Source organism: Mytilus californianus, unplaced genomic scaffold, assembly GCF_021869535.1.
Source record: "Mytilus californianus isolate M0D057914Y unplaced genomic scaffold, xbMytCali1.0.p SCAF_9, whole genome shotgun sequence".
NCBI classification, from domain to species: domain Eukaryota; kingdom Metazoa; phylum Mollusca; class Bivalvia; order Mytilida; family Mytilidae; genus Mytilus; species Mytilus californianus.
Genome location: NW_026262745.1, coordinates 3,495,651 through 3,518,894, shown reverse-complemented (window position 1 = coordinate 3,518,894; position 23,244 = coordinate 3,495,651). Strand labels below are relative to the sequence as shown.

Below are 23,244 nucleotides of genomic sequence, written 5' to 3'. Positions count from 1 at the left end.
TTTATTTAAACATATATTTGCCAATTTTGAATACAGAACTTGCTTACATTGATAATGATAAACTCCATTGAAAATTAAAAATTATATCTCTAATAAGAAACTATACTTAAATGTGCTCTTAATTATAAATCTAAGGGTCAACATATAGGTCCCAAAATATACATAGTATGTGGTAACTTGGCCCAGACATTCTTTAAGTTGGATTTTTCGTCATTGCAATACATGTATTATACCTCTTTTAAGAAACCAAACAAACATGATCTCTTAATTATGAAAACATTGTCAATATATACATAACCTATGGTAACTTGGCCCTGGGTCAGACATATCCTTTAAGTTGGACTTATTATATTATATATATTTTTTCTTCATCACAACACATCTTTAAAAAAAAAAGTAATATTGATCCGTCATATTTTGAAAAATTTAAAAATTGCAAATTAGTTTAAAAATAAGACAATGTTCATGTGGTATGATTGCCAGTGAGACAATGGTAGGAATTGCACTACAAGAATATATGACATTAAATCAAAGGATCTCAGGTTAAATGATTAAGCTGAGTAAAATATTCTGTTGTTCTGAATTATAATATTATAATAAAACAGATAAATGTGAACAGAAAACTGTACTATTTCTCAGAGAGAAAATTGAATTTTCCAACCAGATTAGACATTGTGACTAGTTGGCTTTGCCTTCCATTATATGATATCCAAGGATATTTCAATTCTTTAAGTATCTTTGTTGTAACAGTTTTATACTGTTTACCATCAGATGATACATGTTGTATTGTTCCATCACCACACATAACATACAGACTGCCATCTTGTAGTGTAGTCATACTCCAGGGATATGATGGTAATGTTAGAGTGTAATGTCTGTCTTCATTAAAACTGTACAAGTACAGGTTGTTGTTGTCGTTGTATTCACAGTAGAATATTCTGTCACGAGAACCCTGTAAACTGCCAGGTTGACTGTCAGTCTGTATTGTCTGTACCAACTCTCCTGTCTGATGATCTATGATCAGTAGTCTGTTGTCACCACCTACAACTAACTTGTTGTTTATAGTTGCAATTCCACTCCACGTCCCCCACATCATTCCAGGTACTGATATTGATTTTAGTTTTATTTTATTGTTTATGTCATACATCTGCAAAGCCAGTGTAACAGCTACTGTGGAGTTGTTGACTGCTGTAACACACGATGGTAGACCCTGTACAGGTATTCCGTCTAGCCGTGATCCATCTGTATTACAGATCAGTAGTCTCATGCACTAATAAACACATCACCAGTCTACCATCATCCATCATCACTATATCTATTACTCCTCCACTCAAGTGAGCACCAACTGCTGATGGCAGGTCTATCTGATGATGTAGTGTGAATAAGGACTGTCCTAGAGTGTATGGCTGTGAAGGTCCTCCCTCTTTGTCTGAAAAATGAATTGACATTTTCATACAAATCACTGTTCACATTAAGTTTGATATCTTGCTTTATTTCCTTACAGTGACGGTGAGTAATAAACAAATATGTATAATCTAATTATGTATCACAAGAAGATAAGAAATCTTAAAATGATAAATGGTAAACTAGAAACTATAAATGTAGTTTAAATGTTTGTTTTGTATAGCACATAAATGTTTCAAAAAGGGATAAGGGAATGAAAGTAATTTCCCACTAAATTTGAACCAGGGCATATTCTATCTAAACACCAAATATTACAATTTGAAATAAAACATACTTTTTTCCTGGTCACTATTTGTTTTAGAAGGCGGCGTCAATGGTATGACCATTTTGTTAGTTTATATCTTTTGGCGAATACTAACTGGAGCAAAAACTAAACTTATATTTAGTTAAACTGTCAAAATTATAATATTCATAATTTAAGTGAACAAATGGACATCAGTGGCAACATTTTTGATTGAATTTATATGTCATAACTAATTGACTTCGAATTTGCAAGATATGTATACATTATCAAAAATAAGTGATAATTACTAAACTTTATATTTCATATAGCATAAGGGCCAATATATTACCCTATGTTTTTATGCCCCTGTAAATATCAAGTGGACTTCCATCATATGATTTAAAGAAAAAAATGAAAGTGATTAGAGACTGCTCTTGCAATTTGAATTTAACTTATTTTACCTTTGTTTTTTCAGAGTTAAGTTCTTTAATAAAATGAGAAATTGAAAATCTTTCGGTTCTACTTAGAGATGTCAATTTGGTGAACAATCACTAATAGAGTATATGTTGTTGTTATTGAGTAATATTTGAGTCCCCTGCTAGGACAAATATCTACAAAATTTTAACCCAATTTTTCATTCTTGACATTTTGTTGATGTTAAACCCTCTACAATATAAAAGGTAACACAGTCCAAATAGATTAAACAACAAGTACATTTTGAAATTGTAAATAAAACACATTCACATACGATAAATGATTAGAAGTCACTGATGTATTTTCATAAAAATAAGGAGACTTCGTCCTTATAAGAAACAAATAAGTTGATTATCATTTTGGTGTTAAATACTGATATATACCGAGCAAAACTCTAGTACTAGAGTACTCAAAACATCCCTAGTTTCAAGGCAATAACTCAGGAGGCATCAACTAAAGTATTTGGTAGTTAGAACATGTTTATGGAACCACTTTTTACAGATTAAGAATGAGTTTAACCTACAGTATTTCAGTTTTGTCCTTTTATGTCCCTTGGTTAATAGGAAATAGCTTATTTTTGGTTTCTTCATGAAACTTGATTAACCATGTCTTAATTATTTGAAATATGATGATGTTTTAGGGTTTACTGAACACAAGTTAGGTCAAAGTTGACTGATTTTATAATACATATTCAAGAGTTATGTGGAAGAAACGTAGCTGACCCTTGAAAATGTAAAACTATCTCAACGGATGGCTTCTTGAGTGATAAAAATGGAATTGCAATGTTATCTGTAGCAACTTATAGAGAATAGTGCTTTTATATTTTATTTCATGCTATAGCTGCACGAAACTAAGTTAAAGTCTGAACTTCGAAAATATCTGTAGCCGAGTACTTTTGCCTACAATGTATACTTTGGTGATACTGTGTACCTTGGATACATTTTGTTTTATTTGTCTAAGTTTGTTTGTTCATTATGACTTTGATAATAGTATATCAGCTGAATGAAATTCAAAGTTACAATTGCCACTATTCAGTGAGGTAGACAGGGGGTCTGAATTAAAATCCATATAATTTTTTAATAATATGTCAAAATGTAGTTTATATTATGCTTTTTTCAAAAATATTATAAAACGTATTGGTCACCGGTTTTTTTCACGCTACACATTGTGCAAAATTGTAAAGATTATGCATGGGAAACCCAATTTTGTGTGATAAAAGAAACCTACACCATATAATTTTAAGATAAAATATGAGAAGATAGCTCTTATAATATACTTTCAGATATATAAATAAAAAAAGCAAGATATCAAACTTAATGTGAACAGTGATTCCAGTTTAAAATCCGATATGGAGTAAGTCACCCCAGCTACCTTAAGCAAGCACCAATCAATCAATCAAATTTATAGTACCACTTGATTTTATTGACCTTTAAACTGTACATATTTATTTCATAAGATTTCTGTTTTATGAGTACTCAACATTTAGGTCTATATATGTATAATACTTTAGAGTGGGAAAACAAATTGTAATTATTGTCTCCCCTACCTTGTTCAGTTATGCTTCTTTTACATCTCTGACAGATGTTATTCTGTGACATCTCCTTAAAATAGAAAAAAATATATTTTATATTTTTTATACCCCAACTCTTGGAGCCATATTGCATCCACCTTGTTCAACCGTGTGTCTGTTAGTGCGTTTGTTGGTCTATTCATGCAACAAATACATATGTCACATATCTCTCAGGTGATTTTGAAAGTAATGTTTTCATCTATAGTCAGCACAGTCTGATGCAAACATTCTCAAGATAGAATGCTGTCTCTGTCATATACTGATATGGTATATGTTTAAGTGCCTTGAGAGATATTGAATACATTGTATGGTTCATATGTTAAGGTTAAATATTCTCTCTGATCCTATACGCAAAAGGTCATCACTATTTGATGTATGGAATGATTTGCAGAGTTCATTTCACTCAAATAGAGCAAACTTATTTGGTTATAAAATCATTGTGAAGTGAACTAATTAAGTCACCTCACATCAACTTTATTGACATATCAAGTTTATGAATTTGTTTATTGTTGGAATGATATATATATTCTGTTATAAGATCGCAGTTGTTGTTCTGTTTTCGTTTAATGTATTTAGTGTGACATTGATAGAATATTATTCAGATCAAAATTTCTATTACACAACTAGACATATGGCCTTGTTTAGTCTTGATATGTTGTTTGTTAATTATAGATGACTTTCACATTTATGCATTTTCCTGTACATTTCCAATGTCACAATGCATATGTTATTACATACGTCACAGTAAGAGTGGATTGTTCTTGAAGTCATTTACACCCATTGACCCTGGTTCAACTGATGTAACTCATTGTAAAAAGAAACTCGAAGTTGGTCCATTAAAACATATTTGATACGATTTGGTTGTTTGTTATTAAGCAGACTTTAAGCATAATATCCCATATCACGGCCCTCATTTCTTATTGGATTAAGCAGAAGTGCCAGAAGAGAACTACAACTTTTGGTAGGAAAACTAGCAATTCTAGTCAATTGAGTGTGGAGTCAAAGGCACCTCTGTAGAAGAACTATCTACACCAGTCAACAACATAGGATCTTTATTAAAACAGAAACATACCTCTATTTTAGCCACCAACACAGCACTGTTTATAGCCATAGTAGCCAGTACATCAGCAGTTTTTGTGCCAATAGTTTTCGTCACTTCAGCATTACTATTGTCCATAGCTGTCCTTATTTCTGCAGATGTTGCATCTACTTTTGTATCAATCTGAAGTGAGAAACGAAAAAGCTTTAAATTTTAATTTCACACAATACATCGTATGTCTTCGTTTACTTTTTAATTTATTTTAATAAATGCCATTGTGGTCTTGTGTCATCCTTTCATAAGTTGTATTTCCTTCTCAAAAGCCACACAACTAGTTAATAAACAAATAATGTGTTCCAGAAAGGTAATTATTGAAAGCTATAGTACATTTCTATCATGCTGATCAGCCTATATTAATAGCCAGTGACTAAAGTTTTTTTTTTACAATATGCCCATCATTGTTGTGTTTGCAAGTCATGATCGATTCATCCACATATTTAATTGACTTAATATGTGAGTTAATTATCTGTAAGGAAGCTTAGTTACTTTCTATATACGAAAGTATTTCTTTGATGAAACCATATTTATATCCTGACTTAAACTACAAACCTCCTGAAGTATGACATGAACATCTAGAAGACATGTGACATATTTTTCACAGAGACTCATCCAGTGGTCTGTTTTGAATTATCACAAGGTCGTCTGTTTTACTTGGGTCCAGTTGCTGAACATACGTTTTTAGATCTTTCCAGAGTGTGTTGTATTCTGTTTCAGATATGCTGCCATCAGTGTTGTGGCTGAGATAGTTGTTCTTGAATTCTCTGAGGTCAGAAATCATGGTATATTCGTTTGGTGTAAGACTGAAGCAGTTCAGCAAAATAAGACTTGCCAAGGTTATGTCAAGGTCATCCAAAGAAATAGGATTGGCTGTATACTTGCAATGACAGTGATGACCCCTTCGTCCATGATCTTCTGCATACAACCGTTTCCACTGGCTGTAATTAAGTGAAAGTGGACCAAGGTTAAAACAATGGGCTTCATCAACACAGCACTGGCTATTTTTGTGACGCAAATGAAATAGGGTGTGTTTGACAAGAAGACTGTGGATAAAATTCTGCAAACATGCAAATCCTTTACTTTTGTAGCCGTCTTCTATTCTCTTTCTCAGTAGTGGAGAAACAATTTCCAGTATGACAGAGCCAACAATTAAGTACCGTCTCTTGTCCTCTCTATCCATTCTTCTGTAAACATAATAATAGAAAGTTTAAGCTCTACTCAATTTAGCTGTAGTAATAGTATTGATATATAAATAGCCATAATACTTGGAGTTTAGTATGGCGTTCATTATCACTGAACTAGTATATATATTTGTTTAGGGGCCAGCTGAAGGACGCCTCCGGGTGCGGGAATTTCTCGCTGCATTGAAGACCTGTTGGTGACCTTCTGCTGTTGTCTGTTCTATGGTCGGGTTGTTGTCTCTTTGACACATTTCCCATTTCCATTCTCAATTTTATATAATACTAACTTGTTTATAAGTAATTTTTAGAATAAAAATTAAAATGTCAAATAAGTTCTTCAATCAGAAATAATAAATTGGAAAAATGTCCCATATTAATTATGTCGGGACAAGGGGCAGATGAGCTTCATAATTTAAGTTTGTTAATTAGTGGGTGTTATACAACTTTATTGAAACCAAGATCGATATATACTGCATATGGAGTATATATTTCCCAGTTAATACGATATTCCAGGGCTTGCATTTCCTATCATTGTTTCCTTGATAGAGGGTACTGCTCACAAGGAAGCTTTCAAACCAAGAGTTCTAAGCGGTGTTAAAATCATCCCTTCGAACATTTTAAGGACGCCATCACGAGTTGGTTGACCGTTATGTAATATCTGTTCCAATCGTCTTTACCACAATCCTGTCCTCCTTTTCACCGAATGTGACTTACTGAAATTAGACTTACATGATCAACATGACGGGTGCCACATGTGGAGTAGGATCTACTGACCCTTCTGGAGCACCTGAGATAACCCCCAGTTTGGTGGGGTTCTTCTTGCTCAGTCGTTAGTTTTCTATCTTGTGTTTTGTTTACTGTTGTTTGTTTTTTGGTCTTTTTCTTTTTTTTTGCCATGGAGTTGTCAGTTTATTTTCGACTTATGGGTCTCCTTGGTATCTTTCGCCTCTCTTTAATTGTATTGATATATGTAACTGGGGGATGCAAAGATGCTCATTTAGGTTCTATTTGTGTTATCCCAGTAATTAAAAATAAAATAAATGGGTTAATGTTCAAAGGTAGGAAAGGGGAATGTTCTAGCAGATTTATGGATTAATTAAGTAAGGTAATATTGTTGTATTTTTATTTCAAAAAAGATTTAACAACCACTACTTTCATTTTAAATCAGAATTAACAAAAACTACATTCATTTTAGAGAAGATTTAACAATCATTAAACATAAAAAAAAATCCTTCCAATTTATTGAAAATTAAGGAAAAAAAATGTAATTTTTCAAACCTTTACCTTATTTCTTTTTCAATTTGTTAATATTTTGTAGATATAAGAATCAAAACCAAATTGTTTTTTCACTGGAAAACCATCTTATTGTGGAAATATCCTATGCTACTTTAAAACATAAATCCCATGATAACGTATAAGGTTACCTGGTAATTGATTTTTTTACAGTAGATTATACACAAGTTTGTCTATTGAGGTCCAATTGGGTATTATTATTTGGTGTTGTTGCATAATATCTTAAAAACTATAATACATTGATAGAATACTTAAATGCTAAAAATGAACAGCAAGACAGTATCTACAAATAAGTCAACAGAGTTGAAATCTTCAGTCGACGCCTTTATTACAGTTTTGCACTTTAATGACAATTTTTACCATTTTTTTTTCATTCTGGCTAATATCTTAAAAACTATAATAGATAGATAGAAACTTAAAACAGCAATAAAAGATCAAAAGGACAAGATCTACAAATAAGTCAAAATGACCAAAATGGTTAGTCGACTCCTTATTGAAGTGATTGCCCTTCAACGACGATTTTTTCCATTTTTGCCCATTTTTGCTTAATATTTTGAAACGTGATATATTATCAGCAAGACAAAATCTAAAAATGAAACTTGCAGAATCTTCAGTCAATTTGTTATTGAAGTTCTTGCCCTTAAATGATATTTTTTTTTAAAGGAAAAATTATCAGCAGGATAATATCTACAATTGTATGACTGAAATTGTCAGTTAACTCTTAATAGAGTTATTCCCCTTTAATGATGAATTTTACCAAAAAGTGGCCATTGTTGAAGATGCAGGTGAGCTACACTGCCTCTTTAGAGCCTCTAGTTTTTCAACCAAATTTAAAGGCTATACGTCAATGTTCTCACACAAATTATAAAGTATTTTACACATTTCTATGAGGTAGACATTTTATTCAGTGCTACATATTGCTGTTGAAGACATATGATAAGATAACATAAATTTTATTTAAAGTCAGATTTGTACAAACAATGAATTAGAAAACACATGCTCTCAATAGATTTTTTCCAACAGTAAACCACCATAAATATAGGAAATATGGCAAGAGCAAAAATGTTCAGAATGTTGAGCTCTACCTATGGTCCTTTTAAGTTAAAAGTGTCTGATGGTTTCTTATAGAGGAGTTGTTGCCCTTTAATGAAGATTTTCCCCATTTTTTCATGTTTGCCTTATATCTTGAAAACTGTAAATAGATAGATAGAAACTTTAAATAGCACAAACGCATTAACTTTTGACAGGTTTTCAAAAACAATAAAAGATAAAAAAGAAAATTCAACTAAATTGAATATTTTTTCTTTGCAGTATGCAGTTGCAGTGATTCCCATTTTATCTTATATCAAATTCAAATTGATTACACAATAAGGTCTGTATGCCTATCTGATGAGTGTCCACCACTAATTACTTTTAGAGGTATGTCCCTCAAAAGAAAGAAAATTTAAATGGAATTTGTTTAGTAAGTGTTTTCAAAATTAGTTTGGTTTACGGATTTCTATGACGTTTATCTCAAAAGGTTGAAAAATGAGTGATAGATATGTATGAGAAATTACATGTGGAAAATAGACTTGCAAGTATTTAAATGCCTACATTGTTTTGGGGTATCAGTGAAAAATTGCTGAAACATGAGTATCACTGAAATTTTTATGTTAATAACTCCTTATAATTTTACAGGTTGATTGTAAAAATAACCCAAAGATACAGAGTATATTCCTAGAAAATTATCCAATATACTCAGCTCATTTTAGTGCTAACGGAGAAGAGGTCATCATGGGGTCAAAACATAAAGGTTTTCATTATTATGACATGATGGTTGGGAAGATGATAAGTGTACCTCCTGTTAAAGGTAAGAAAGTTCGTTGTATTAAATGATTAGTTGAAATGAATTAGATTTTTTCAATTTATCAGAATCTAATTTTTCCAAAATGTTGTAATTGCTCAACTTGAAACAGTTTTAAGAAAGAAATATATATATACTTAGAAAGCATAATAATAGATCAGTAGAAGTGAAGTTCCAAATTTTTCGGAATTGAAAGCATTGTTCAAATTGTTATGATTGCTTATCTTCAAGGATGTATTCTTCTGATGTTTCAGTCTTGTTGAAATCTCCTTTCGGGAATTATTTCCTTAACGTGATATAAGTGGACAATATCAATGAATTTAAAAATATTATGATCAAACTAAACTCTTGTGAAAAAATTGTGTACTTGCAATAAGTAGTTTTTGGTAACCAATACGGTCAGTGTCATTAGCAAAAATGTTGAGAAAATATGTGAGGGGTACAAAGAAATCATTTTAGTATTTTTACCAAAAATATGTACATCCCATATCAATTTGTTCAATCATTTATAACAAGGAAGTTGGAATAATATGCTTTTTGTTCTAAAAATAGAAAGAAAATCCCAAATTTACAGAATCGACAGCATGGTCAATTTGACATGAGAAAGCAACAATATTTTAAAAAACCTTCTAATATTAACACCAACTCTATAGTTTTTTTTAAGTTAACTTTATTCAAATAAGTCCACATCATCTTTAGTGAATGTATGAAAAAAAGTTTAATTGTGAAACTGTGATTTTTTCATGATTATAGCCTAAAAATGGGTAAAAATTGATGAAAAATGGGAAAATCATTAAAAATGGGTTACTTTCAAATGGCCGTAGCAAAAAAAGGAGTGCGCCACTATATGATTTTTTCTTCATCAATAACTTTCTTGCAGTCATATAAACCCAACAATCAGGTTAAGAAAAAAAGTTTAATTCTAGAAATTTTTTGCTCTTCAGAGGTGTACATCCTTAAACAAATTTCCAATTCTCCTTATCTGTTAACATTTAATCTTACTATAAAACTGTTAAATGAAATCAATATTAAATCAAAAATACCCCAATACTACAATTACCCTATGTTAACCCAAATCAAACCAGGGGATTTCACTGGTAGTTCATACACATATCATTAGCTCAGCAGTCAGTGCTTCAGTACTGGCATGATTAATAACAAACTTTTCTATTATTCTCTGTTGATATAATAAAGATATATTGAAGAAAGGTTTTACTGCCTCAGGTCAAGGTGACCTTAGATGAATTTGAGTATTCCTTTTAGGTCCGTTTTGGTCATACAGTTCCTCAAATGTTCAGGAATCAATACTGTAAATCTTTTGCTTTTCAAATTGTTTGATCATTACTGATGAAGATAAATCTAGAAAAGTACTTGGAACACACAAAATTTATGAAGTGATACTTTCATGTCATAGGTATATCTACAAATGTTTATGATATTTAATTGGTATTTCCTATGTGACAGTCTATTGGTTTGAGGAAACAGATAATACATAATGGTTAACATAGTTTGTTTTTCATTTAGGATTAGAAGAAGTAAATATGAAGAGATTTGTTGTGTCACCTGATGGAAGATTTATAGCTTTCTTAGGATCATATGGAAATATTCACTTATTGTTAGCTAAGGTATGCTCTTTAATTGTAGTTTAAGGCACAATAACATTGCTCTTGTCATTTGACTATATTTAATCAGCTTTCCGCAGTGTGAATGTGCTGACTACAGTACTAACTGTAGGACATTTGGATTTTTAAAACTTCATTTTTTGCCTCTTCTAATAACTGACTATCTTAATACTGCATTAGAATATAATGTGTCACATAAACTAGCAAAATAAATCAAAACTTATTTGGCTTAATATGTTAGAAACGGACAAGAATATTCCATTGAACCAAATATATATATAATTTAAGGCCCCGCTGATTTACGACCGGTCATATAGTTTTACCCTATTCTGTCATTCCATCATATTGTTTTTAGTCCCGGCTGATCATGACTTAGGTTGGGGCCAAATAGTTTTACCCTATTCCGTCATTTTGCAACAAACAGTTATACAGACTTTTTTTCTAAATGCCTCAACATATTGATCTGATTCTTAGAATGTGAGTCTATTATGATAAGTTACAGATTTATTTCCATTCTGCTGATTTTTGAAGAAATTATGGGCTTTATACTTTGAAAATTACACTCCTAAAATGGCTTCAAGCTTTTTTGAGAGCAGGGCCATTCATGTCGTCAGACTCATCTAGTTTTTAAAATAAAACAAATTTCCAAGTGAATACTGATATAGACCTAGATACTTAATTTCATTGCACATGATGTGCATGTACTTGTGAATAATCATCATCATATACATTTAAGAAAAAAGTTTTATAGGCTAGATACAAGTTTTTCTGTATCAAAATAAACAGAACAGAAAAAATCATAACAGCTAAAACTGTAAAAGGTATGATTCACATTACAGTATTTTTTAAACATTTTATATGAAATAAGGAGATGAAGTTAATTGTCAATTTAAAAAACTATCAATCAAAGACCAGGGGATGAAGGATAATATTAATATCTGCAAATTTGTAGGTCACTGTTTGGAATTAGAATAGCAAAAGCTAAACCATAAAAAAATGTGATAAAAATCTTCTGTTTCATATTTTCAGTCAAAAGAATGGATCTATACACAGAAGATGAATGGTAGTGTAGGTGGTGTATGTTTTTCACGAGATGGAAGTACAATAAAATTGAGAATGGAAATGGGGAATTTGTCAAAGAGACAACAACCCGACCATAGAGCAGACAACAGCCGAAGGCCACCAATGGGTCTTCAATGCAGCGATAAACTCCCGCACCCGGAGGCGTCCTTCAGCTGGCCCCTAAACAAATATGTATACTAGTTCAGTGATAATGGACGTCATACTAAACTCCAAATTATACACAGGAACTAAAATGATACAAGACTAACAAAGGCCAGAGGCTCCTGACTTGGGACAGGCGCAAAAATGCGGCGGGGTTAAACATGTTTTTTGAGATCTCAACCCTCCCCCTATACCTCTAGCCAATGTAGAAAAAACAAACGCACAACAGTACGCACAGTAAAACTCAGTATAAGAGAAGTCCGAGTCCGATGTCAAAATAGGAAACAAAAGAATATAAACAAAATGACAATAATACATAAATAACAACAGACTACTAGCAGTTACTGACATGCCAGCTCCAGACCTCAATTAACCTGATTGAAAGATTATGTCTTCATCATATGAATATCAGGCACAATCCCTCCTGTTAGGGGTTTAGTATTATACCGTCATAAAAAATATGAGAAGAACATAACCCGTTTCATGCCAACAACTGGTTTTAGAATAAATGTGTTTAATTCCGATGCAAAGACCCTATAAGTGAATCAATATTAAAGCCAAAATATGCAATCTTTAATGACCTGACAGCAGTATCGTAACTATATCCTTTCTTAATAAGTCTGTTTAAAGGTTTTGTTAGCTTTTGAGGTGAATACTGACATTTTTGTGCTTTGTAAAGAATATTACCATAAAAGATTGGATGTGAAATACCCGAACGTATAAGATGTCTGCATGTTGAGTTATATTTACGAATGATGTCCTTATACCGATGATATGGAGGTAATATGGAGGTATGTATTCATATGGAGGTAATTTCTTGTCACATTCTCGTTTCTTGAATTTGATTTACGTGATTTCATGGTCACAAACTTTATGGTACATGTTTATTCACAGGCAGTCATACAAGCAGAAACTGATCAAGATACTTGTCAAATCTGCAATGACTTTAGAGTGAACAAATAAGATATGCTCTTGCCCATGGTTTAAATAAGAAAACATGAAATAGGCACGCTATACCTTTACCAACAGAATTAAGAAGTCTATGCTTAAAGACCAAATAAAAAATATAGTCTGTTCATATACTTGTCTTTTTTTCCCACCACACACCTTACTCATTATTAATGTGTCTTATTCATGTAGAATCTTCTAGATTTAATTCAATGTTTTAACATAGTTCTGTATTATATTTGATGAGAATGAAGTACTATTTACTCTCATCTTTGTATTTGACTTAAAGTTTGTTGTATGTGGCACACCGTTTCGGAATTTTTGGTTTTGATGCTATTTGACTTTGTATATTATTTGGCCTTTTAGATGTTTTGACTCAACGGCCACTGATGAGTCTTATGTAGACAAAATGTATGTCTGGCCTACCAAACTATAAGCCTGGTGTCTTTATTCTTTTTTCCCTAAGATTTACTATCTACATCTACTATCTATATTAAGTCTGTTAAATACCATGATGACAGGATGAAGAAAATGTAAGAATGGAGAATTTAGGTGAATTCAAATCTGTGCCCAAAAATACTTAGTGTTGAACATATTTATGAAATGATTTATTTCAATAGAAAATTTCAATGTGTATGAGAATATGACCAGCCCAGAAGTCATCACCTTTGTATTTGCATGAATTATCATTGATATGGTCTAAAGTTTGAATAACTGTTAACAAAACTTTGAGATTTTTTTTCGAAATACTAAGTAAATTTCATAGTTCTATTTCAGATGATGGTGATGTATATATATGGGATATGAAGACACGTGACTGTATTCACAGATTTATAGACGATGGATGTACAAAAGGCATGTCTATTGCTGTTTCTCATGATCATAATTTTTTAGCATGTGGATCATATAGTGGTGTGGGGAACATTTACGAACCATCAGTGTGTCTTAAATCTAGGTCACCTAAACCATTGAAAGCATTATTGAATTTAACCACACCTTGTACGAACTTAATATTTAATTCAACATCAGAAATATAAGCTATGTGTTCAGATTCTGCAGAAAGAGCAGTAAAATTAGTAAGTATACTGAGTGTGGTGTTGTGGTGGAAATGTATTAAATGTGTGAATTAATAGATATCATTTAACCTTAAGATTGCTTTTATGTTTTTGGCTGAACAGAAATAATATAAATCAAAGCGAGGGACAGTGTATACAATGACATGGATATAAAAACATATATTTTATCTTATCTATGATTTCCTTGATTCAATTCATGCCTTTTTAAAGTGCTATTAAGGTGAATACAAATGTATTTTGTGAACAAAATAATATTGTTCCCAAGATTGTCAAGTTTTAAAATTTAATAAAGAGCACAAGAGTAGTTGAAATCCATCTATTTATTATCTAAAAGCCAGCAGTCAATATGATACCTGGCTTTAGTTCTAGTAGTATTTTTATAAACTTGATAGTCTTTCAGTATGTGATAGGATATCAGCAAAACATCGCTTAGTTTTATTAATTTAATTGGAATTTTATGATGGTGCCCTTCCATATTTAATGTTCACAATGAGGCTTTATGTTTGTTTTACCATAGATTTTATAACACCAATCAGATCATTATGACAGTAGATTCACACTATCAGGCTATATGTTTGTTTTACCATATATATATATATAGATTTTATCACACCAATCAGATCATTATGACAGTAGATTCACACTATCAGGCTATATGTTTGTTTTACCATTGATTTTATCTCACAATCAGATCACAATGACAGTAAATTCACACTATCAGGCTATATGTTTGATTTACCATTGATTTTATCACACCAATCAGATCATTATGACAAGCTATATGTTTGTTTTACCATTGATTTTATCAAACCAATCAGATCACAATGACAGTAGATTCACACTATCAGGCTATTTGTGTGTTTTACCATTGATTTTATCACACCTATCAGATCATTATGACAGTAGATTCACACTACCAGGCTATATGTTTGTTTTACCATTGATTTTATCACACCAATCAGATCATTATGACAGTAGATTCACACTATCAGGCTATATGTTTGTTTTACCATTGATTTTATCTCACAATCAGATCACAATGACAGTAAATTCACACTATCAGGCTATATGTTTGATTTACCATTGATTTTATCACACCAATCAGATCATTATGACAAGCTATATGTTTGTTTTACCATTGATTTTATCAAACCAATCAGATCACAATGACAGAAGATTCACACTATCAGGCTATATGTTTGTTTTACCATTGATTTTATCTCACCAATCAGATCACAATCACAGTAGATTTACACTATCAGGCTATATGTTTGTTTTACCATTGATTTTATCACACCAATCAGATCATTATGACAGTAGATTCACACTATCAGGCTATATGTTTGTTTTACCATTGATTTTATCTCACAATCAGATCACAATGACAGTAGATTTAGACTATCAGGCTATATGTTTTTTTTCCATTGATTTTATCACACCAATCAGATCATTATGACAGTAGATTCACACTTTCAGGCTATATGTTTGTTTTACCATTGATTTTATCGCACCAATCAGATCATTATGACAGTAGATTCACAACTTTCAGGCTATATGTTTGTTTTACCATAGATTTTATCTCACCAATCAGATCATTAAGACAGTAGATTTACACTATCAGGCTATATGTTTGTGTTACCATTGATTTTATCACACAAATCAGATCATTATGACAGTAGATTCACACTATCAGGCTATATGTTTGTTTTACCATTGATTTTATCTCACCAATAAGATCATTATGACAGTAGATTCACACTATCAGGCTATATGTTTGTTTTACCATTGATTTTATCACACCAATCAGATCATTATGACAGTAGATTCACATTATCAGACTATATATAGATATAAGAAGATGTGGTATGAGTGCCAATGAGACAACTCTCCATCCAAGTCAAAATTTATAAAAGTAAACCATTATAGGTCAAAGTACGGTCTTCAACACGGAGCCTTTGCTCAAACCGAACAGCAAGCTATAAAGGGCCCCAAAAATTAATAGTGTAAAACAATTCAAACGGGAAAACCAATGGTCTAATCTATATAAAAAACAAGAAACGAGAAACACTTATGAACCACATCAACAAACGACAACTACTGAACATCAGATTCCTGACTTAGGACTGGTACAAACAATTGCAGCGGGTTTAAACGTTTTAATGGTACCAAACCTTCACCCTTATCTGAAACAATAGTGTAACATCACAACATAGAAAGACACAATATAAAATATCAATTGAAATGGCTTAACTAAATCAAAAGACATATTAACATCAGTGAACATACACTGAACAAATAAATTTGACCGATGATACAATGTAAATTCAAAATAAAAAAACTAAGGGAAGAATAATTAAAGTAACATGTTATACCGCTGTGAAATGTTAAACAATTTAAGAAAAACAATATGCTTGAACAAAAAATCAGCCATTTGCAATTACTTTAAACACAGGTAAATGAAAATAATTTTGTTGTTAGATGTTTGTTTTACCATTTATTTTATCACACCAATCAGATCATTATGACAGTAGATTCACACTATCAGGCTATATGTTTGTTTTACCATTGATTTTATCTCACCAATCAGATCATTAAGACAGTAGATTCACACTTTCAGGCTTTATGTTTGTTTTACCATTGATTTTATCACACCAATCAGAACATTATGACAGTAGATTCACACTATCAGGCTTTATGTTTGTTTTCCATTGCTTTTATCACACCAATCAGATAATTAAGACAGTAGATTCACACTATCAGGCTTTATGTTTGTTTTACCATTGATTTTATCACACCAATCAGATCATTAAGACAGTAGATTCACACTATCAGGTTTTAAGTTTGTTTTACCATTGATTTTATCGCACCAATCAGATCATTATGACAGTAGATTAACACTACCAGGCTATATGTTTGTTTTACCATTGATTTTATCACACCAATCAGATCACAATGACAGTAGATTCACACTATTAGACTTTATGTTTGTTTTACCATTGATTTTATAACACCAATCAGATCATTATTTGTTTTACCATTGATTTTATCACACCAATCAGATCACAATGACAGTATATTAGTAGATTAACACTATCAGGCTATATGTTTGTTTTACCATTGATTTTATCACACCAATCAGACCATTATGACAGTAGATTCACACTATCAGGCTATATGTTTGTTTTACCATAGATTTTATCTCACCAATCAGATCACAATGACTGTAGATTCACACTATCAGGCTATATGTTTGTTTTACCATTGATTTTATCAAACCAATCAGATCATAATGACATTAGATTCACACTTTCAGGCTTTATGTTTTGTTAAGTTACTTTTGGACATTAGTTTTTATTTTACAAAAGCAATATAAAAGTAAGAAGATGCGGTATGATTGCTATTGAAACAACACTCCACCAGAGACCAAATTACATATAAGTAAGTAACGATAGGTCACTATACAGCCTTTAACAATAAGCAAAACCCATAGTAATACTGCATTATTATTTGCATGCTATAAAAGGCCCCGAAATGACAAATGTTTGCAAGTTATATAAAATTGCAGTGCTCTCTTTTTCTGAAATATCATGTTAACACAAACACAAATAAATAGTTGTACACACAAATTATAAATTGTATTGTAGGTACATGTACCTTCACAGACAGTGTTCTCTAATTTTCCTGATAGACTAGATGCTAAATTACGCATCCCTTTGTGTATGGACTTCTCCAGAAATAGTGTTTTTTTTACAGTGGGCACTAACAAGGGTTTAGCCCTACTTTACAGGTACAGTTTTTATAGTTCAAAAGTCAGTTTTATATCCATGTTAATATGTAGTGATTACATAGATTCAACATTTATGGGTATAAATTCACAAAAATATTTCTGTCATTTTGGTATTTATGTAAAATTAACTTTTTTATTTCATTGGATACTCAAATTACTCCTTTAACTTAGTCTATAATTTTGATATCTATGCAAATTAATTTTTTTTAATAAGGATTCATATTATATTTTCATAAGGAAATTTAAAGCAGTGAATTTAATTTTTGAGCTTTTCATGAATTTCAAATTTTGAATGAAACACTTGAAACAAGCCTGTAAATAAGGAAAAGATTCACCTTCAATCTAATGTTATATCATGTGTCGCTAGGTAAACTCAATTTGCGACAGTTAAACCAATATTTTAAGTAGGGCAAGCTTCAAATACAATACAGTTATCTATTAATTGGAAAAAGATTGTAACCAATCAAATGCTTACTTAGGAGCTACACATGTTCAAGAGTAACTTCATTTTAATCTGAATAAAAATCAATTTATTTTATGAAATTTTTTCACTTACATGTATGTACCTATAAATGAATATACAATCTGTACAAATGGTCGACTTTGTTGGAGTTATTAGACCCCCAAATGAAAGTTTTTGGAAGAATATATTAATTACTCTACCTGTCAGTGTCTGGTTCAAGGGTCATGTGTTGCTAGAGGATTGATGTCAGCTGGAATATGAAATCTTTATCAATTTCTTTTAATAGTTTACTTGATAGTGACTGAATTAATGTAAATGCTTTATTGGTATAGTGTGTGTTTCTTTGCAATAGGTAAATATTACCTGACTGAATTAGGTACAGTTTGGATTTTAATGCTGTTGCCATCATTTGGTTGTAGCTGCATCTTTTATACAGAATATATCTTTTATTGTAGAGTGAAGCACTACAGCAATTACTAGTTATATTTATAGAAGTACAATAACCAAGCAGGTCATCTGAAAGAAAATAAAGATATGTGAACATCAAATAAAACCAGATTCAACATATACTTTACTGTGTAAGCCTGTTTAAGGCTTTTAAAAATGTTATATTTGATACTTTGAAGAACAGACATCTAGTTGTATTATCATAAAGAAATGAACTTTGGAAATTTTGTGCTGATATACATATGTGAAGATTTCAATAATTATCAGTGATTTTGTATAACTTATTATTCTTGTAGTGTTACAAGAGTATAGATATTTGTTAGTTAGTGAAGACAACTGTTTTAGTTATTTGATAATTTTGAACACTTTAATCTTTTTAATAGTTTATTTTTTAAAACTGTACTTATATTGACATTTGAAATTTTAACATCAATTGAAGTCGCAACAAGTTGTCTGTGTATCTGTCACAATATTTTACAAATCTAAATTAAATGATGTAAAACCAAGGCGATGTTGTATTAATACAGCTATCCAACTGACTTGTATCCAAATAAATAAATCCTTCACATTGTATCTTTTGAATACTAACAGGTTTCAAAAGATACTTTATATCATTATTTAAACTATTACATAGTATGGCATGATTATAATAAAATTTCTACCTTAAAGTTCAAGGTTAAACAGATGTTGTTTATACACTGACGGTTTTTGTTGATAGTGGGCAGTTCTTAATAGTTGTATTCAGCACTCAAGGATCCTTTTTGTGTCTACTACAACTAGAGTCATGAAGACAAGACTTAGCAATACTAGCTTCTATCAAGGCATTAACATTTAGATCCAGTACATTGTAGATAGTAAAGTTTGTTTTAGAAAGTAAAATAACAAAAATACCGAACTCCGAGGAAAATTCTAAATGATTAAGCAGATGGCAAAATCAAAAGCTCAAATACATCAAACGAATGGATAACAACTGTCATATTCCTGACTTGGTACAGGCATTTGCTTATGTAGAAAATGGGGGATTAAACCTGGTTTAATTGCTAGCTAAACCTCTCAAGTGTATGACAGTCGAAACATTAAACATCGATAACTTTGTCAAACTTAACCTTCAACATTATCAAGACACATCACCAAGGTCTAATTGTTAAATTTTATTATTTTTATATTTGACTGAAAAAATAGACTGAAGCTTTTTTGCGTTTAACATATAAATTCAGTCTGGTTTAAAAGTTTATTATACATTGATGAATTTGTCAAACCGTCATGAAAATTTAACATGATTTTTAAGAAAGTTGCTTTAGGATTAAGAGATAGCTTCTGTAGCCAATTTGAAAATATCCTTTTACGAACTTTTCATGAAAAAGGTGGGGTTTGTTTGAACGAAAGGTCAAGTTCAGAATTATTATTCCAAGGTCCTAATTACTTAGAAGAACATTTAGAATGTGACATTTAAATCCTTAAATGATATAGCAGATACCTTTATTTTTGTTTCTTATTACTACATACTATAACATTCATCCTTAAGGTTTAAATACTTTATTAAACAGAGTAACAAATGTTCTTTGTTTGTGAGTCTATTCCCTGGAAGGAGTTAATTAATGGTTGATGTGATCTGTTTTATAGTCTTCTATTTGTGGTAGTTCCTGATATCATTGTTATGTTCAAATCATATTAGTATATATTCCTATAATAGAAGTTGCAAAAATGGACAGCTACCTGATCTGTACTTGAAATGCATTCATGCTTGTAACTTCAATACTTCGTTACACAATGATTACAGGGAATCTTAACGAGCTTGACTTGTTAAGAGGTCAGGAAGCCACAAAACATGTATGCATTGTCACATATTAAAAAGTATAGTTCAAAATAACATGGGGTAATTGTGGTAAAACGATAACGACAATGTGTGGTTTTTCAAAAAAATTATCAAACAAACCAGAGTCTTTTTAAAAAAAACATGAGTAGAGAAATATATAAAATTATGTAATGAATAAATAAAGGAGTAAGTTCAGTAAGGGCCATATTCGGCTCCGATTATTAAGTTCAAGGTTTCAAGATATAAAATTGTTTAAAGCTAGCTAAACTTCCCACTTGTATGGCAGTTGTTTATAGTTCCATTAACATTATATTGAAAAAAATGGGTAAACAACCCAAACAGACATAAAAGGTTGATATGAAAACTGTGTAAACACAGACATATAACACAATTGACTAAAAAATTTAAACAAACATACAAATTAATCTAACAGATTACCAACAAAATAGGTATAGTAAATAATAATAACTCATCATAGATATTGGTTAATAAATCCTAATTGGAAAATCCAGCTTACAATAGGGGCCATTTTAGGGCCTTATCGAACCTACTCATTTAATAGCATACACCGTATTCACAGAAACATAACATGTGTACTACAACTGTAATCTTGATTATTATATTCCTTTCAAGAAATTTTCTGAAAACGTGAAAATGATTGATGGTGATTATATGGTAGTTTTATATCAGTTAAAAGATAGTTTGGTTACCAATTAAAGAGGCAAGATGACAGTTGTTGTCCATTCGTTTGATGTGTTTGAGCTTTTTATTTTGCCAGTTGATAAGGGACTCTCCGTTTTGAATTTTCCTCAGAGTTCGGTATTTTTGTGATTTTACTTTTTATTTTATTCTAATACCATGGGCATTGCTCTATCACAAAGGTATTGGATTTTTTTTTTCTACAATCTTTTTTCCAATGGGTACTTATCATGCTCACCTATTCTGACTTATTTTCTATTCATCTATAGCAGAATTTATACAAAACCTTCTGAAATACAACAATAAAAAGCCTCTTGAAGAATTCTTTAATTAACGTTCATATATGCATGGTATTGATAATGTTCTGTCACTCAATAACCCAATATTCAGCGTGTGATAGCATCTCATATATTCCAGTGAACTCTTCAAAAGACTTCAAACTAGGATCAATGAAAAACGTAATGACTTCAGATTTCAGTTAAGCAAAAGCTATATATCTTATTGATTGTAAGTGTGTTCCTGCCGGGAATATCCATGGAATATTTACCACTGGACGTTAAGCAAGTAACAATCAATCAATGAATGTACTGATAGATAAACAGCAATACATTTTTCTGTACAGGTACAACATGGAATGAATGGCCAGGCAAACTTTTATGAAGGTAGCATGACCCTTATTTAATGGTTAACTCTTTTCTTAGCTCACCTTGCTCAAAGCACTACAAACCAGTGAAAGTCTGAAATGGCCTATATCTGTACTCGACTGTACTAATTTTTACTCGACTAGTCTGAATTGGTCTGAAATTTACTTGATATTACTCGACTGTAGTCTGAACAATACTTAACAGTCTGAACTTATACTAGACCTTTACTCGACCAGTACTTAACCATTTTAAACGTGTCTGAACCATACTCGACATAGTCTTAACCATTCTCGACCAAGTCTGAACCATACTTGACCCATTCTGAACCATACTCGACCTAGTCTTAACCAACTTAGACCTTTTTTTTGTATCTATCTATTGTATTTCATCAATTTAGGAACTGTTATACATACATACATATATATATATATTTAGACTTATTTATATTTTTTCGTTTGGGCTTGTATTATATTTGCCTTCGTGTTTATATGATCCGTTCATCCTATTTCGACTCTTTAAAATTCAAGAGTCTATTCTAAATTGAGGTAAATTATATGGCCTTCCAAATACCGTTTCGATTCCTAACATCACTGAAAAGACATTAATTGTCGAAATCCGGATATGGTGTACAAGTTTTTGCACCTCATGTTTGCGGTATACCATCTTTTCCGCAAGTTTATTGTTTTCTGTTTGGTATTAAATTAATAATAAAGATCCATTTTGTTACATCTTGTGATCCGTTTATTTGGCAATCGCCAATGGCAGTCAGCAGGGTTTAAGAACATCCGTTGTTCGACCTGTTAGTCAAATGCATTTTGTTTAAATATCCTTTTTCACTTTTTTGGTCTTTTGGAAAATGTTGTTTGTGCTGTATTTAGACCCCTCTACCAAGAAACTTGTTTTGCATGCACACGTTTAAAAATTGCGGTTTTTATCCAACGCAATCATAGGTTTGAACGTTGTTTTCAATTTAGACATATTTATATATATATATATATATACAATGTATATCACCTTTAAAATTAAAATAAAACAAGGTGATCAAAGTAATTAATTTCTGATTGGATTAAAAAAATATCATGTAATAAATACTAGAACTTTCGACCATTATTCAAATATCTTAAATGTTATACAAAGTTTTTTTAATGTTTCAGATATATATATATGTTATTGTTACTGGACAATTTTCAGCACTAACTTAAGCCTGGTATAGATTTGTGGTGTCAGTAGAGTTTAGTTAATAATACAGTGAACATTTGTTTTTATTAAAATATTTATGAAATAGTATATAAAGCAACTTAATAAATGTTATGAATGACACCTTTCTTTTGTAAAACCAAGAATTTAATATAATCCTTGATAACCTTTTAAAAA

At 31.1% G+C, this 23,244-nt stretch overlaps 2 protein-coding genes across 4 annotated transcripts in view; one reads left to right on the top strand and one right to left on the bottom strand.

Moving 5' to 3' along the window:
• LOC127714875 (U3 small nucleolar RNA-associated protein 18 homolog) overlaps positions 1-18,807 on the top strand; it is a 72,308-nt gene extending 53,501 nt beyond the window's left edge. Inside the window, exons 11-12 of one of the 3 annotated variants that reach the window (XM_052220912.1) lie at positions 17,659-17,801; positions 18,720-18,777. In XM_052220912.1, the coding sequence (XP_052076872.1) occupies positions 17,659-17,801; positions 18,720-18,744 (168 nt within the window). In that variant the 3' untranslated portion in view covers positions 18,745-18,777. Of the gene's footprint in view, positions 1-13,715; positions 14,015-17,658; positions 17,802-18,719 lie in introns of those variants that run through there. The other 2 variants (XM_052220913.1, XM_052220911.1) reach the window with 2 other exon arrangements.
• On the bottom strand, positions 1,150-5,920 carry LOC127714879 (uncharacterized). The gene is made up of 4 exons (XM_052220919.1): positions 5,380-5,920; positions 4,804-4,953; positions 3,708-3,762; positions 1,150-1,429 (listed from the first exon to the last, which is right to left on the bottom strand). Exons 1-4 carry the CDS (start codon positions 5,437-5,439, stop codon positions 1,248-1,250), a joined length of 447 nt encoding a protein of 148 aa, XP_052076879.1. The 5' UTR covers positions 5,440-5,920; the 3' UTR covers positions 1,150-1,247.
• Positions 18,808-23,244: the final 4,437 nt, after the last annotated feature.

Excerpts from the sequence above, each read along its gene's own strand:
- LOC127714879 (XM_052220919.1), bottom strand. The coding sequence starts at position 5,439 with ATGAGTCTCTGTGAAAAATATGTCACATGTCTTCTAGATGTTCATGTC. Across the intron at positions 4,954-5,379 it reads TTCATGTCATACTTCAGGAG|ATTGATACAAAAGTAGATGC; the intron begins GTTTGTAGTTTA and ends TTCTCACTTCAG. Across the intron at positions 3,763-4,803 it reads TGTTGGTGGCTAAAATAGAG|GAGATGTCACAGAATAACAT; the intron begins GTATGTTTCTGT and ends TTCTATTTTAAG.